Here is a 16,182-nt window from a genome sequence, read left to right as displayed (position 1 = left end):
TAAGTGTGGTCTTCTTTTACTGCATGCATGCAAACAATCTCTGCTATTAAAGTGGCACCATAATAACATTCAAACAAGCCGGGCCAGCTATCAAATCATGTGCTTCAGGTGATGTTTTCAAAACCATCACCGGCAGCCACACATAATCGCGTCCCATGAACAATAAACTTAATGCCAGCCCTGGCCGTGATGCGAGAGCGACGGGAACGCGAGACCCTGATCGAGTGATCGTGTCTAAGGGCCTTGTTTAGTTCACGAAGTTTTTTGGATTTTGACATTGTATCATTTCCGTTGTTATTTAATAATTAATATCTAATTATGAATTAATTAGATTTAAAAGATTCGTCTCGTGCTAATCAGTTAGACTGTGTAATTAATTATTTTTTTCAACTATATTTAATGCTCCATGCATCGTGCTAATCAGTTAGACTGTGTAATTAATTATTTTTTTCAACTATATTTAATGCTCCATGCATGTGTATCTCATTCTCACCGTTGATGGAAGATCTGACGATATATAATTATTAATCACGTGCTAGAGCTTGGTCCAGATTTCGTATTAGAGAGATGGGCTGGAGGTTCACTGCATGAGCGTAACAGACTGAACCAATGGATCCACTACTTTATGAGCTCAGTACCAACACCGACGTCTCCTATATAAAACAGACAGTATCCGAATCACAAGACCTAGAACGAGGCAACGCAGCATTCTGCGCAAGGGATGACCTGACACTGCAATATCTTCCATTCCATGAGCCACTGGGGCAAGCCTGGCTGGATCAACATTTACCAACAGAAATAGGAAGACTTTCAGCTAGATAATGTACAGATATATGTACATAAAGTGTTCAGTACCAGTAGCCATGAGACAAAATGAGGTTAAGACTGAAACTCAGCGCCTGCTACGCCAAACAAGCCTCCTACAGTCATACTTTCGGAGGTGAGTGCTTCTTGAAAATTGGCCAAGCCACCTAGGTTATCACACAACATATACAATGCACGGCTGATGTACAGTTGATGACAATGAGTTGTAGCTTGGCCCCTCCCTACGTTAGCCCCCCCTCTGTCGCTGGAAGAGGAACATTGTTCCAGATGGAAACCTCCATTATTGGACTGAAACAAGGATACTGAAAAATTTAGGACTTTTAAAAGACTGATTACAATCAAGAACTTCCGTATTGTGTAGTAAGCTAAAATTTACAAGAAAAGGGGCAAATGAAAGACAGACTACTATTCAAGCTAATTATGATAGGTGTGGGGAACAAAACAACAGATGATACACATAGTTCCACTCAAGGAATGTAAATTGGCAATGGGAATGGTCAACACAAACAGCGCTTAAAAATAATTTTGCACATGAAGCTATAAGCATATTCTGGAACAGCAAGAACCACAATAAGAAACTTTTGTGACGTTTGCAAGTACCAGAAACACTATTCAGAAATAATCGGAAAACTGATGACCCCTTGTCATTCTTTAAAACTAGTCAAATTACATGCAAAATTCGTGCATGAGTACAATAGAGAAACGGGTAAATTGTGTCTGTTTCAATAATCTACAAGTGTCACAATGGATCATTAGTAATAATGAGTGAAGGAATAAAGAGTGGTTGGAGATGTAATAGCTGGAAAGAGACACTGGATGTTAGTGAACAATATGTGCTATTTGGGTGGTCGAAAAAATCCGAAACAAAAAAAAATAGAGAAAGGGTCAATACTTTGCCACAGAATATAACTGAACCTATGTCAATTTGGTTTCTATGCTGCTTACCACAACAAGCAGAAATATTTTTGTTCATGAAGTATTCTATTATAGTCCAGCAGCAGAACCCAATTACTCCCACAATTAGCTACAGCTCAATGAGCTTTGGTGGTGGCTAATGCTGCAACTTTCAGAAGCCCGACAGATTGCAGTGTTGAATTAAGTTTGCTGGTCCTAATTGCTACAAAGTTTTGTTCTGTAAGAAGCAATCCTATCAAGCTCTTTAGAAATGAGATTATACAGTTCGCTCCGAGCCTCCGAAGTCCAACATTTTTTTTCATTTATTTGCACCAAGAATCTCCCAAACTCTAGTATTTCTCAGTGATATACACAGATTATCTATGCTCACACCCCCAGTTCCAGTATTTGTTCATAATACCTATCTCTGTATGTCACACAAGAATGCATGCTGCATTTTGCACATCCTGCCATCATTATCGTCATCAAAATAGATGATGTATGATTTTTTTTATAATAGGTGCTCCGACAATTTTCTTAAAAGGCACATATAGTGATTCATCAGAACATAAATCATGCTCAAGAAAGCGACCGAGTCTTTTAATGTTCAGGGCAACAAGCTACCATAATAGCATTCGAACACACGAGTTTTCTGCAGGATACCACAAGCTAACTCTACTATATATCACCGCATATCAATCTTTGGTATCACACGTATTCTTGATGAATCTTCATTGGTGGTTAGCATAAGGACCCTGGGGCTTCAACTAAAATAGCCAAGTATCATGTTTCCTCATCTATTGGCAGAATAGGCATGTCCGGGTTCATGAAAAAGTAGAAGTAACAGGGAAAGGAACTAGCAATGGTCAAGATATTTGGAGATGGCCACCTAACTGCTATGCAATAAAATCATCATCTTTCTTACTGAAAAACAGTTAAAGTGACTATGCAATATGTTGACATAACTAGAAAGGGCCACAGCCGCGCATGCAAATGCACTTAGACAGTTTAGCACATGAATGATATACAATTATTCAGTAAGACAGTAACTACAACATGGATTTATGAACAAAGCACTGAATCAGCATTGAGGTGGAGAAATCAGAAGAACTACTAGAAGTACCCATAGAACTCAGCCACAAAGACAAGCCATCTTTGAAGGAAATTACTAGTACCTACTTCCAAGAAATAGTTGGACAAAAGAAAGAAATCAAAGCACAGGAATTAGGAGAATTACCAGATGAGGAATTTCAGTCAATGGTTGGCTTGATCCCCAAGTGAAGTACTATGAAAACTTCAAAGAAACAGAAACAAAAGAGGGCATGACCTTCTACATAGGTACTCCAGCTACATGGTTAACTTTCCGACCCATTCATCAACCATTCCATAGTCGATGCTTAGCTCCCTCAATGGTGGAATGTTCTCCATGGCAAAGATCATGAGGTGGGGGTAAGACGCATTGTAATGATCAAACAGCACAAACTGGACAAACACGTTTGGACTGCAACTGTGGCTGAAATAACATGCCACATTCCTTGCCCTCGACACATCAATCGCAAAGTTTAACTCAGGAAGAGCAGGATAGTCTGGTGCCACATACTCAGGATTCACATCAGATATATCACCCCAATCTAACCACCTCGGAGGGAACCTATTCGGACGCACCAAGCAATCGCCATTCGCAGCCACAATCTCTGACTGCTGCTGAGTAAGGACAATCCCGCTGAATTCACAAATGAATGTTCCTGCCTTAATAAGATCCAAAGACCGAACTCCCCACCCAGTCTCCCTTGATCGGAACACCTCAAGCCTATGCTGAAGCCCCTTCTGACTAACCCTGTTGGGGCAACTAGGAGGGCACTTGCAGTATGGCCCACACTCATATACCAGAGGTTTGCCTCGTAGCAGGGCTCCAGTCTTGTCATAGGCAAACTCACCTCCATTCCTCCCTGCACAGTTACATCCAATTGAGCAATTCTCGCTGCAATCACACCCACCACCACCCTCAGCAAACTTCCCTTGGACAGCAGAGGTAGGAAATATTGGCCGGGCAAGGTACTCAAATAAGAGTGGGTCACTATCATCATCGACATCATTATATAGGGCAACTGGCAAGCGCTCTCGGCCCATGGAGATATCAAAGCTCAAATACCCTTTTGGCCTTACAGCAAACACATCCACCTTGATCTGTTCAGCTATTCGATAATTCACAGTACCCATGGGTTCTTGCCCCTCAATGCGCAGCATTTTATACTTATAAACACCAAACCCAGATTTCCCACGGTCAAGCCAGTAGTCCACAACCTTGTAGAGGCCATCATAGAAATATACCTTGCCGACAGGGCTGCGTCTTGATTTGACAGCCCGGATTACGCGGATCTCAATGCCATAAGCCATGCTGCGCTCGAGGGCAAGATTGCCGCCCTCCAACTTCTGATCGACACAATGCTTATGAAGATTGGGATCACGGCCGCCATGGCCGGTGTACACAAGTACCTCGCCGTGGTCATCATCATCCTCATACCCACCAGACACGATTATAGATGTGGCTATAGGCTCCCCGGAGGCAGACCGCCCTGCGCTGACGTAGTCGATTCCTGCCTGCACCTGGCCATGGAGGCCAAGCACGCAGAGCTCCATGCGGAAGAAGAATGCGTCACCCACCGAGATCCCAGGCATCGACCCCACGATGCGGCGGTCGCGGTTGAGCCAGAGGTCGTGGTCCGCCATGAGCGCCGCGGCGCGCAGGTCCGCGCGGACGCGGCGCCGGTCCACGCCGCCGCCGTACCCGGCGACGCCCCCGAGGCCGAGCGACTCCGCGCGCTCCTCGTCCCTGAGCAGCAGCCCGCGGAGGCACTCGAAGGTGATGCGCGCCCGCCTTACGAGGTCGCGGAAATAGATCTGGTCCCGCACGCCGAGCGAGGAGACCCGCACGAGCTCCGACGACCGCGGCCGGCGCTTCTTCACGACGGACCCGGTCCCGGGCTCCACCACCGCGGGTGCGGCAGCCCCCGGCGCCGGCGCCGCGACGATCGCCCCGGTCCCCGCCGACGAGAGGTAGAGGGTCGCGAGGCGGTAGTACTCCCGGAGGAGCGCGTCCTCGTCGGGGTTCGGCGGCAGCGCCTGCAGCGGCGTCATCACCGGCGCGGACGACATGTCGGGCGTTGCCGGCGGCGGAGCCGCCGCCGCCGGATGCTGCTGCTGTGGCGTCTGGGCCGGGGGCGCAGGCAGTGGCAGGGGCCCGCGCTCCGGCGACGCCGGCTCCGATTTGGGCTCCCTCTTGGGGTTGAGGAACGGCAGGAAGTTGAGGTCGATGGAGTCGGACGACCCTCCCGGAGACGACAGCGGCGACGACGACGACGACGGCGAGGATTCGTCCACCTCCATTCCCGCAACAAAAAAAAACCCCCTGCCCGCCTTCCTCGCCGCCTCCTCCGCCCCGAAATTCCCCCCAAACCCGCGCGGCGGAGCAGGCGTGGTGGATTGGGGATGCGGGCGAGGGCGGTTAGGGTGGGGGTGGAGTGGGGGGATTTCACCAACTGATGACTGGCGAGGTGACGTTGGTGGAGGCAAGAGGGAAATGGCGGAGGGAGGGAAAGGGTGCGAAATCTCCAAAATGGAGCGCCCTTTTCCGGTGCTCGGAGGGAAGGCGCAATTAATTTCGCGGAGGGGATGACAGGGACACAGGTCTAAAAAGATCGAGGGGACGCACCATCTCGTGCCCTTCACAGTCACTGACAAGCAGGCCCGACAAACATGTGGTGGACGTTTCTAGAGGGAAGAGGCTTTAAGGATGGTGGGTGTCTGGGGCGAGACGTAGGGTTAATTCTGGTATATCACCGGCTATCGTTGGTGACGTACCGAGTAAAAAAAAATCTTAAATTGCGTATTGAAGTTGACTATTTCAATATGAGAAATAAATTATTAGCAATTATATTTTTTAAAAAAATAAAAATTAATTGTCGGCATAAATAGGCTATTTAATGGTGGAGCGGGGAAAGCGACGGTTGCGTAGTTGTTATTCTTATGCAACTTGTTTTCTCTATTTTCTAGGTAGAAAAAAGTGGTCACTGATTTAGACCCTTATTTGTTTGAAGGATCTTTTCTCTCTTCTCCATAAGCTTATGGTGTGAGCCATTTTGAAAGTTGCCTCTAGATAATTAATCGAGATAACGGATGCGCATGAAAATTCTTTCTTTTTTTAATTTCAAATGATTCTCATTAGTTTTTAGTTAGAGATGACCATTACATTGAAAAAGAGTATAATTGTCAACAGGCAGAAACAACATTTGCTACGTGTTGTTTTTGAATTTCTTTTTTTCTCACTCCGTAGTTGTTGAAAAGTTAAAATCTCATAATGTAGTTAACTAATGTAATTTCATTTGTTTGATAATCACAATTAATCTCTCTTCAGAATTTGTATTTGTTCCTCTTTCCTATGGATTTTTTACTAGCATTTTCTATGCTCCTAGAAGTTGTTCCACAATGAGATGTGGGTTGCACCTAGAAGAACTCTGAATATGAATTGTTTATTATTGTTATAATAGTTTTTGTGAGAAAATGTTCGCCCAAGTTCAATTAACGTTTTTCAATATTTGTCGGTAATAAAATAATTGCTATATGAATATTGTCAAGTATGAAAATTTATAGATCATTGAGGATTTTATAATTTTTGTACATATAGTTTAGTGCATATTAAAAAAAAGAAGCTTTTGAATTTTAGACACTCAATCACGTTTATTGTAGCGGCGACATATATGCCACATGATTTGCTTGTCTATTAGTCATGCATTAAGTTAGTTCAATCACTACAGCATCTCCAGCAATCCCCCAATAAACATCTCCCAATAAGGGGTTATTGGAATGTTCCAATATATACCACTTTCATGGGGTTATTTAGGGAGGTGCTTTTACAATTTTCTAATAATATCATCCTAATATAAACATATTGGGAGAGTAGAAATACTCTCTTTATCTAAGAGAGTTGGAATAAAATATTGGGACAGACCAAAAATTATTGGAGAAAAGGGGAAATATGGGGGATTGATGGAGCATATCATTTTTCTACTAATAGTATTAGTTACAATGAGAGGTATTATTCATTGTATATGATTTTTCATTTTTCCTTGCATTTTTTTGTTTAAGCTCAAAACTTTTTAAAAAAGAAAATAAAAGACTATTTCAATTTCTATATAACTTCTATGTATCAGAATATGAGTTTTACTGTTTTTTCATAAACAATCTTTTTGCTTACAATTAACATCTTCTGGAACGAATCCACTTTTCTAAGAACATGCTTTGATGATATAATACATAAAATTGTCGAGTGCTATGTAGATGATCTTGTTGTAAAGGTGCATCCTATGAAGAACATCTTAAACTTCTCAGAATCATATTCGGCCATTTAAGGCAACATGCACTCAAGCTAAACCCGTTGAAGTGCGCCGAAGAGGAAGTCTACTGACTTTTTAGTTAGTAAAAGCATCTCCAAAAATTTGCCATATTCTACTTGGCAAATCTTGTGATTTGTCAACTTCTAAAACTATTTGCCAAGTAAAAAAACATTTTCTCTCCAATAGTTTGCTATTTCGGACTTGACAAAATAATAAAAAAAAAGCAATAGCAAGCATGCAAGCAGGGAGAAGATTTTATTTTCGTGGTCAGTACCCAGCATGCAAGCAGGGAGAGGATTTGCCAAGCCCTTTGCCAAGTTGCCAAATATGCGCGGTGAGGGAGGGTTTTTGTTAAGTTGTCATATTTTGCCAAGTCGTTTGTCAAACTGTTGGAGGGGTGTTTTAAGTATTTCTGGCAAAAAATCAAGGATGCCAACTCCATGCGAAAGGGCCTATAGCCTATTGGTTATAAGAGCCTCGGTAGCACATGAGGTCCTAGGTTCGACTCCCCATGGGAGCGAATATTCTAGGATTTAACGGCGTTGTGTATTCAGTAGTAGGCGACATTCCCATCGACAACGAGGCACTCGAGGATTTGCCGGCTCAGTTTTCGAAGATGCTCATAGGGATAGGGTTTGCGTACGTGTATTCATATGGGTGTGAGTATGCGTGCGTTGTGAGTGTCTGAGTTGTACTGTGTAATCTAAAAAAAAAAGATGCCAACTCCATTTGCCAAATTTTTGGAGATGCTCTAAGTTGATTCAACTACTTTTTATTATATTATTCTAGTATATGAAACATTTCAGAATGGAAAATGCGAAATCCCTCCCGATCTTTCCATAGTGGTTCTCCATGCAAGTATATGGTTACATGCTCTTTCTACCCATATTTGTGTTAGAAGTAATGTACATTAGATGTGTTGTAGAAAAACCTAATAAAAAACACAACAATTTTAAATATCCTCGTCACCATCCAAACAAGTAAAATTTATTTTAAAGTACCCCTAAATACCCTAAATCATCCAAACAATAGCTGTTTTGATAAAGCTAAACTAAACTTTAAAAAACTCTCTATGGCTATGAAGAACCATTCTTGACTGAGTCTCTACAATAGGAACTATATATGATGGAACTAACAGGTAGGTGGATTTATGTTATGTGTACAGACCAAGGCTACCAAAGGTTCCACAATCTTTGCTGAAGGTACACCAAAAATAATCAAAAAAATTTATATGACTTCAGACTGTTCAAATTGTAAACATACAGAGATCTTTTTAGTGCAACAAAATTTTATGATAGAAATAAAAAAGCTCCGAGTTTAAATTGAAAGTATCACAAGTGATACGTAATGGTAGCAACGTATAGGTATTCTGCTAGTATCACTAATTAGCAGCAGGGATCCTGCACTGATGAGGTGATATGACCAGCGCCAGCTCGAGGAGGGGGGGGGGGGGGGGGAGAGACCGTATAAGCTAATTAGTATATATAATTTTCTATTTGGCATAATAAGAAACCTTCAAAAGCCTATCATAATGTTTATTTTAATTACACATAATATTTTACATATAAGTTTTTGCATATAAGCCTCTGAAACCCCATCATAATAAACCTTTGAAAGCTCATCACATATATTACATATAACTTTTTGAAGGCACTGAAGTATTGTATTTTTATTCAAGGTAATCATAATGGTTATTGTTTTTAATTTTTTATTACACTATTGTCATGTTTTATGAGCTATAACATATATTGCAAAGTAATTTTTATTATTTATACTATATACTATAATTTTGATACTAAAAATTAGTTCAGCAGATCCTTGTCTTCTTGCTTGCCAAGGACCTTAAAATTGTAGAGCCCGGCTCTAGATGTGGCTAACTACCATAGGGATCCAACACCGATGGCGTTTAGAATATGGATGGAACAATACGAAACATGCTTATTGTGATATGGAAAAAAAAAAGAAAAAAAAAGACCATGCTATGCTTAGGTGAGAAGCTGAAAGTGATGTATAAATCCACGTGGAATGGAAAAGGCTGACTCTTCACTCCCGGAGAAAACGAATCATGCATCTTGAGGAGAGAGAAGAACCGACTCTTATTTACCAATATGTAAAGAAGTGGTGTATATTCTCTAGCTGGGATCAAAATAAAATGCGATATCTGTTGTATATATAAAATACATAGCAATCTTTTTTCGCGTCTGTACTATGTAGGACTGTAAAAAAGGAAATATGCAAAAGGCAAAGAGACGCTCGTCTTCGGGTATGTAATTGACACTCGTTTCTGTTTGAAATTGAGAACAGAGTTGGGTCCTCTGGAGCTCCGACGATGACTCACCGCGAAGCTCCTCACTGGCGGCAATGGAGACAGCGGCGCTGCACAACACTACCTCTCCAGCGGAGGAAAGGTCCCGCCGGGGCTGGAAATCGATTGAGGGGCTAGAGGAGCTGCTCGTGAAGGAAGGAATTGAACCGAGGTGGCTTTCCGGCGAGCGGCAACGGCAGTGGTAGCGGCTGCCAGAAAACAGAGAGGTTGGGAAAAGCGGCCTCGCCGCGGCCAACCAGCACAGCGCTTGGCATGCGCATTGGATGGCAGCAAGGAGCCGCTCAGCGGAGGCGGTGCGGCGGCGACGGTGTTCGGTGGCGGGACAGCGGGAGGAGGAAGCACGCGCGGGAGATCGTTGATGGCGAACGAATCTGCCTGGCAAAAAATAGCGCGCGGGACGCCGAGGATAGCAAATAGGATAGATTAGCAAGGCTGATGGAGAGATTGTTAGATGCCGTTTTTTGCTGTTTTTTTTTCATTTTTACCTATCTAGATAGATTTTAGAGAAGTTCTTGGAGTTGCTCTAACACGATTACTAGCATGAGTTATCAGTTCTTTGTGAGCTATCACCATTCGAAGGCGACTATGAGAAAAGATGGAGTTTACCTGTTCGGCGTGGTCCGATGCTCGTTTGCAATATGGAAGAGTAGTAGGGTGGCCTCAGAAAATTTAGGTGGTTTGGTTTAAACTGGAACTAAAAAAAGGTCTGCTACTGCAAGTTCAAAAAAAAAAAACTTGAATCGAGTCCGATTATTTAAATTTGAAACAAGACATTCTAGTCCAAAAGTGTTTCTTAAGGCCGTGCTTCGAGACATCATATACGCCGGTTGACAATAATGCCCCTACCAAAATCAACAACGACTTTCCACCATTCCCTCACGGGCGTTGACGCTATTGTTGCCCTCACTGGAGGCTAAGGTTTTCACGTCGGATATTTCGCGTAACAAGCTGTTGTTTCTTGCTATCCCCTTTTAGCTTCCGTAAGCATTTCTAGCTTTCTTATTTTCTATCCTCTTACATAATATTTTATCATAAAAAAATTGGCACAGTCAAAAATATAGTTTAGCTCATCCGAATGAGTACCCTCTACCTACCCACTTTTTTCTAAAAAAGAGGACAACCACCACCCAGCACCCACTCCCACTCCACTGGAAGCCGTTTTTATCTTAGTGGGTCCACAATAATGCTTCTGTAGCCTCCCCACATTCTGGCATAGACAGTACCACATCGTCCACCTGGCCTGCCTCCCACGTCATGGTTGGGAAAGTGTCTAGTCACTCTTTACGAGTGTTTATATCTTTAGAACATCTCTAAGAGTGCCTAAAAAATACTCCCAATAATAATTTTTGAGTAAAAAGTTGAAAATCAAAGCTCCAACAATAGCCTAATCATCTGTCCAATATTTTGGCTCTCCCAAAACAAGCTCTCTCCGGACCCAAATATCCGCCGACGCTCGGTCGTTCCCAATCCCAAAATTCGTCACCGATGCCCGCCATATCTCGCTTCCCGCGCGCCTCCCCGTGCGTTTTCCCTCCCCTCCTAGTCGCGCCATTTTTCTTCGCCGTCCTACCAATTCAGCCGCTGCCGCGCTCCATCCCACCTTCCAGGGCATGTTCGACTACCAGCGCCACCTCCCATCTGTCTATCGTTGCCGCACCCCTCTGTCCCTCCATCCAGGTTGTGGATCTCCGGAATCGATAGTGCAGGCTCCCGTCCATCCGGCGCCGGATCCACTCCATCTATGACGGCGGCTCCCCTCCGCCTAGCAACGCTCTGCTAGATTCCCTCCCGTGTTGATTTGCTTCGATTTGGATCCAGGTACTGAGCTTTAGGTCCTCCACGTACTGAATTTAGTTGATTTGCCTTTATTTGCATCCCGTGAGCTTCCATTGTTCCAATAAATCTGTCAAATATCCTTGTTTGTTTTAATCTCAGATATGCCCTGACTAAATAATTTTGCTTTGATTTTGACTAGATATTTTTTTATGTAATAGATGTTTCACTGACTGCACAAGAAGAGGAAATATTATGTAGCTGTAGTACTATCTCCTAGGTCCTGTAGAGTGGCAAAACAATGCATTATTGTTGGAGCTAGAAAATTGATCCTTGATTCATCGTACTAAACAGTTAGCTTTTTTATAGAACCAATTTAGTTATCTATTACCTCAAATGATTTGACTCGATCCACCATTAGTCAAAAAATAATACATGGAAAAGGAGAACTGTATGCTAATGGGCCATGCTATCATATTAACCAAAACATCCGATATAAATATTTGTCTGGAAGATAATCCCATGAGATAGCTACAGGGTGCAGTTTGTTTTCTTCCTGACTATTTCATTTTGCTTGCAGGCTTTAACATTCAGTTTGATTGACAATGGAAGGCCAAGGATACTGGACAACACATGGTGGAGGGCAACGATGACTTGTCTTTCGATGACTTCAGTAGCCCACCCGAGGAGCAGGAATCACCTGTTATTAATAGTACTCCATCAGCAAGGCCAATACAGAAAAGATCAAAAAACTTTAGTGAGCAGGAGGATCAATTGCTTGTTTCAGCATGGTTGAACATTAGTACAGATCCAATACAAGGCACCAATCAAACTAAAGGATCATTTTGGACAAGAGTTTATGACTACTACCACTCAAATAAGGAATTCACATAAGATCACAGTCAGAGTTCACTTTTGCATCGATGGAAAGGTATTCTAGTGAATGTCTACAAGTTTTGTGGATGTGTAACTCGGATTGAGGGTAGAAACCAGAGTGGGGTTACAATTCAAGACAAGGTAATTCATTGCATTATTGGCCCTCCATTCTTTATACTCATGCATTCAGGGGTGTACTAACTGCATTTAACTTTCTTAATTTCTGCAGCTTGTACAGACATTGGTTTTGTTCAAGGCTCAAGATAAGGAGAACAAGTCATTTCAATTCTTGCACTGCTGGAATATCTTGCGAAATCAACCAAAGTGGCATGAGAAGCGGAAGCAAATGGCATCTCAGAATCAACTTGGTAACAAAAAACAAAAGGCAACCATGGATTCAAGTCCGAGGACGTCCACTCCCATCAATGTTGAAAGAAGCCACAACACTGTCACTGATAATACACCTCCAGAGAATGATCAACGCAAGAGGCCAATGGGTAAGAAGAAGGCTAAAGAAGCATTGCGGCGAGGTGGAGGTGAGGCTTGTGTGGAGGCTTTGGACCATTTATGGGCCAAAAAGAGAGAGTCTGATGCAGAGAAAGAACAGAAGAAAGAAGAGATACAACCAGTCATATGCACTAGATAGAGAGAGGTTTGAGCTAGAAAAAAGAAGGGTTCAAGCTGAAGAAGCGAGGGCTGCAAATGAGGCAAAAAATCTTGAGATAAAGGAACGTGAATTGGAACACAAGGAAAATGAACTACAGCACAAAAGAATGTTAGATGAAGAGAGAATTATGACAATGGAGATTGCTTCCTTACCTACTCTGCAACAGCAGTTCTACAAGAGCCAACAATATAAGATCATTGCTCGTCATGTTTAAAATAGCTCAACTGGACAGGTTCATTCCTTACATCATTTTTTTGTTTACATACCGTAATCTTATTACCTTTGTACGTTGCATTCTTAATTTCAGACCAGCTCCTTGGAAGAACATGCTGAATATTTCAGTAGCATTTCAGTTTGGTACAACTCCAATTGAAGTTGTTGCTCTTCGAGGCACAAGCGAAGATGTCGATCTGTCATCATTGCCCTGTGTGGAAATTTTCTTGGTTCTGTAATTCAGTTGTAGTCATGTTCCCAGTTTACTAGCTAATGAACCTCAAGCTTGAGTTCAAAGAGATCATGATACTGGTTTCATAATTTACCAGCCTTGGTAGCTGGATCTGTCTGGACACAGTTGTGGTTTATGTTTTTTCATTCTTTTGGACCATTCCGAATCTCCCTGTTCAATATTACTAGGCTTGCTTGGACACATTTGTTAATGCAGCGGAATTTCAAATCTTACTGCTATGCTCGTCAGAAAACTATTTGTTCAACAAATATTACTGCCATAAACTGTGGTGCTTACTGTTTATTACTAATGTGAAGTGTGCTTCTGTCAGATATATGCAAGGGCCTGGAAGCAGCCTATAATGTTTGACATATTTTGTTGCAGAAACATGAAAAGGGCTAGGGCTAGCATCAGAAGATGGGCGTGAAATGCCCATATGGACTAATTGTTCTGCAAAATAATAACACACCAGAATCTTTGAACATCTTATTTAGGCAAAATGTCTTACAAGCATTAATCATTCAACTATAAAAGCCCTAAGAAACAGAGATTATGTATATAGAACCTCTGTGGAAGGTCACATGCAATTTATTCTCTGCATATCAAAAAAAAACTTAATATTGATCCGGATGATGTTGCCATAGGTGCTCCACCAGGTCTTCCTGTAGCTGATGGTGAGTTTTGTTGTCCCTAATATTTTTGTGCATCTGAATAAATTCTTCAAGATCAGTAGTATGCTCATGAGAAGGCGTCACATTTTCTCCACCATAGTCGAAGCGTTCCTCAGGGTCCACTTCTCCCTCGTCTTCAATAATCATGTTATGCATGATGACGCAAGCTTTCATAATGTCTCCTAGTGTCTCTTCATCCCAAAACCAAGCAGGTCCACGGACAATGGCAAAACGGGATTGAAGGACTCCAAAAGCTCTTTCCACATCTTTCCGTATTGCTTCCTGTGCTTTAGCAAAATATTTTCTTTTATTGCCCTGAGGTTGTTGTATGGTCTTCACAAATGTGGCCCAGGATGGGTATATACCATCAGCAAGATAGTATCCCATCGTATAATCATGACCATTTATACTATAATTCACTTGAGGAGTTGCACCTTCAACAAGCTTTGCAAAAAGTGGAGACCGGTGAAGAACATTGATATCATTATGGGACCCAGGTAAACCAAAAAAAAACGTGCCAAATCCAGAGATCCTTGGATGCAACAGCTTCTAAAATTATTGTAGGCTCGTGCACGTGCCCAGAGTACATACCTTGCCATGCTGAAGGGCAATTCTTCCACTTCCAATGCATGCAATCAATAGAACCTAGCATACCAGGAAAACCTCTTTTCTCTACAAGTGCAAGCAATCGAGCTGTATCGTTCTCATTAGGTGATCTCAAGTACTCGTCTTCGAAAATTTCAATAATTGCATTGACAAACCTTCTCAGACTTTCTATGGTAGTACTTTCTGCAATACGAACATATTCATCCGTAGCATCCGCAAGCACTCCATAAGTTAGCATCTGGAATGATGCAGTGACTTTCTGGAAGCAACTTAATCCAGCTATATTCGCTGCATTTCTCTTCCGCACAAAGTACTCATCATGAGCTTCTACAGCATGCATTATGCGTAAAAATAGATCCCGGCTCATTCTATACCTGCACCAACCAAGAAAGATAAGACATCCAAATTATAATGCACATCACAAATTAATTGCACAAATCAAATTCATACGAACCTCCGTCGAAATAGAGTTGGACCATACGTAGGATCATCCGCCAAATAATCTTGAAACATTCTCATGTGCCCTCCTTCTTGATCTCGATAAAGGACTGCATGACCAGGGACAGAACCACCATGTTTCCGTGTAGGCTGTAAATGACTTTGTACAATTTCTACAGCAGAAAGAATGAGTTCATCATCGTCATCTGATGATGATTCATCCAATAGACTTTGGAATAGGGATGGATGACGACTCATCCAACAAGCTGCTCTTGCTCACACACGTGTGCCGCTGACTGCTTGGATAACTTGCGTAGCTGGCTATGGTCCTGGACTCCTAGCCACGCCGGAGCTCACGACGGCTACGGCCGGGATCGGCCAGAGCTCACGACTTCTGCGGGATCAAGAGTTAGTGCCCAGTCTAGGGTTCATGGCGTGTGCTTGGTCAAGGCATGAGGCGGCGATGGAGTAAAATATGGAATCGATGCGGCTAGCGGATAAAAGAAAATATGTGATCGATGCTGCCAGAGGAAAAATCGGCAAGAAGATACTGGGTTTGTTAAACCTCCCGTGAAATAAATCAAAGATCTGGACCCACCTCGCTTCACGATTTGATGATGTGTCACAGTTTGAATTTTTTTGGGAACATAATTTTGGGAACTGTTGGAGGAGTTGTTTTTTTACTCCCAATACTTTTTGGCAAGGCTTCATAACCAGAATTTTTGGACTCTAATTTTTGGGCACTCTTGGAGATGCTCTTATACTACAGGTAGATTCCATGTTGGACCCTATATTAGATCCATTTGCTGGTGTCATGTTGTGCCCCATCTAAAGAGGGGCTAGAGAAGAGAGAGGAAGGAAAGAGGAAAATGAAAATAGATTAATCGACAACTAGGTCCCACATGGGCGATATTGAGGATGGGATTTTACGGGAGTTGGTGTAGCATCTATCCCTAGAGCAGCTCGAGCGTTGAGTTTTTAGGGTGCAAAGAGGGGAGAGAAAGGGATAGCGTTGTGACTAAATGTTGGAGCAAAAGTTGCATGAGGTGCTAGCTTGGATCTTGAAGCTAACTTGGGCATCCAGTGCAAAGGAAGAAAAACTGCATACATGGTATGATGCCTTTTACATTTAATTTCACTAGACTCGTTACTAATTAATCGTCTTATTATGTGCTAGGTTATCATGGAGTGAGAACAGTTTCAATCCAATGAGCTGGGATACTATCTCGTATATCCACTTTCCCCCCAAAAAAAACTATCTCGTATAT

At 42.5% G+C, this 16,182-nt stretch overlaps 1 protein-coding gene and 1 long non-coding RNA gene across 3 annotated transcripts; one reads left to right on the top strand and one right to left on the bottom strand.

The window, feature by feature from the left end:
- Window positions 1-722: 722 nt before the first annotated feature.
- LOC120669983 (histone-lysine N-methyltransferase family member SUVH2-like) lies at window positions 723-5,376 on the bottom strand. 2 transcript variants are annotated; one of them, XM_039949928.1, is made up of 2 exons: window positions 2,957-5,376; window positions 723-1,113 (listed from the first exon to the last, which is right to left on the bottom strand). In XM_039949928.1, exon 1 carries the CDS (start codon window positions 5,104-5,106, stop codon window positions 3,067-3,069), a length of 2,040 nt encoding a protein of 679 aa, XP_039805862.1. In that variant the 5' UTR covers window positions 5,107-5,376; the 3' UTR covers window positions 723-1,113; window positions 2,957-3,066. The 2 variants fall into 2 exon arrangements, with proteins under 2 accessions (XP_039805862.1, XP_039805863.1); XM_039949929.1 differs by having other exon boundaries at window positions 723-1,127; window positions 2,957-5,334.
- Window positions 5,377-12,703: 7,327 nt separating this feature from the next.
- On the top strand, window positions 12,704-13,432 carry LOC120695961. Its single transcript, XR_005683961.1, has 2 exons — window positions 12,704-12,986; window positions 13,062-13,432. It is a non-coding gene; the product is annotated as an uncharacterized LOC120695961 (long non-coding RNA).
- The last annotated feature ends 2,750 nt before the right edge of the window (window positions 13,433-16,182 follow it).

The sequence above is a fragment of the Panicum virgatum genome, chromosome 2K (assembly GCF_016808335.1).
Source record: "Panicum virgatum strain AP13 chromosome 2K, P.virgatum_v5, whole genome shotgun sequence".
Classification (NCBI taxonomy): domain Eukaryota; kingdom Viridiplantae; phylum Streptophyta; class Magnoliopsida; order Poales; family Poaceae; genus Panicum; species Panicum virgatum.
Note: the sequence above shows the minus strand (reverse complement) of the source record. Positions and strands in the feature narration are given on the sequence as shown.

Bases quoted from the DNA above. Each gene is read 5' to 3' on its own strand.
- LOC120669983 (XM_039949928.1), bottom strand. From the start codon at position 5,106: ATGGAGGTGGACGAATCCTCGCCGTCGTCGTCGTCGTCGCCGCTGTCG.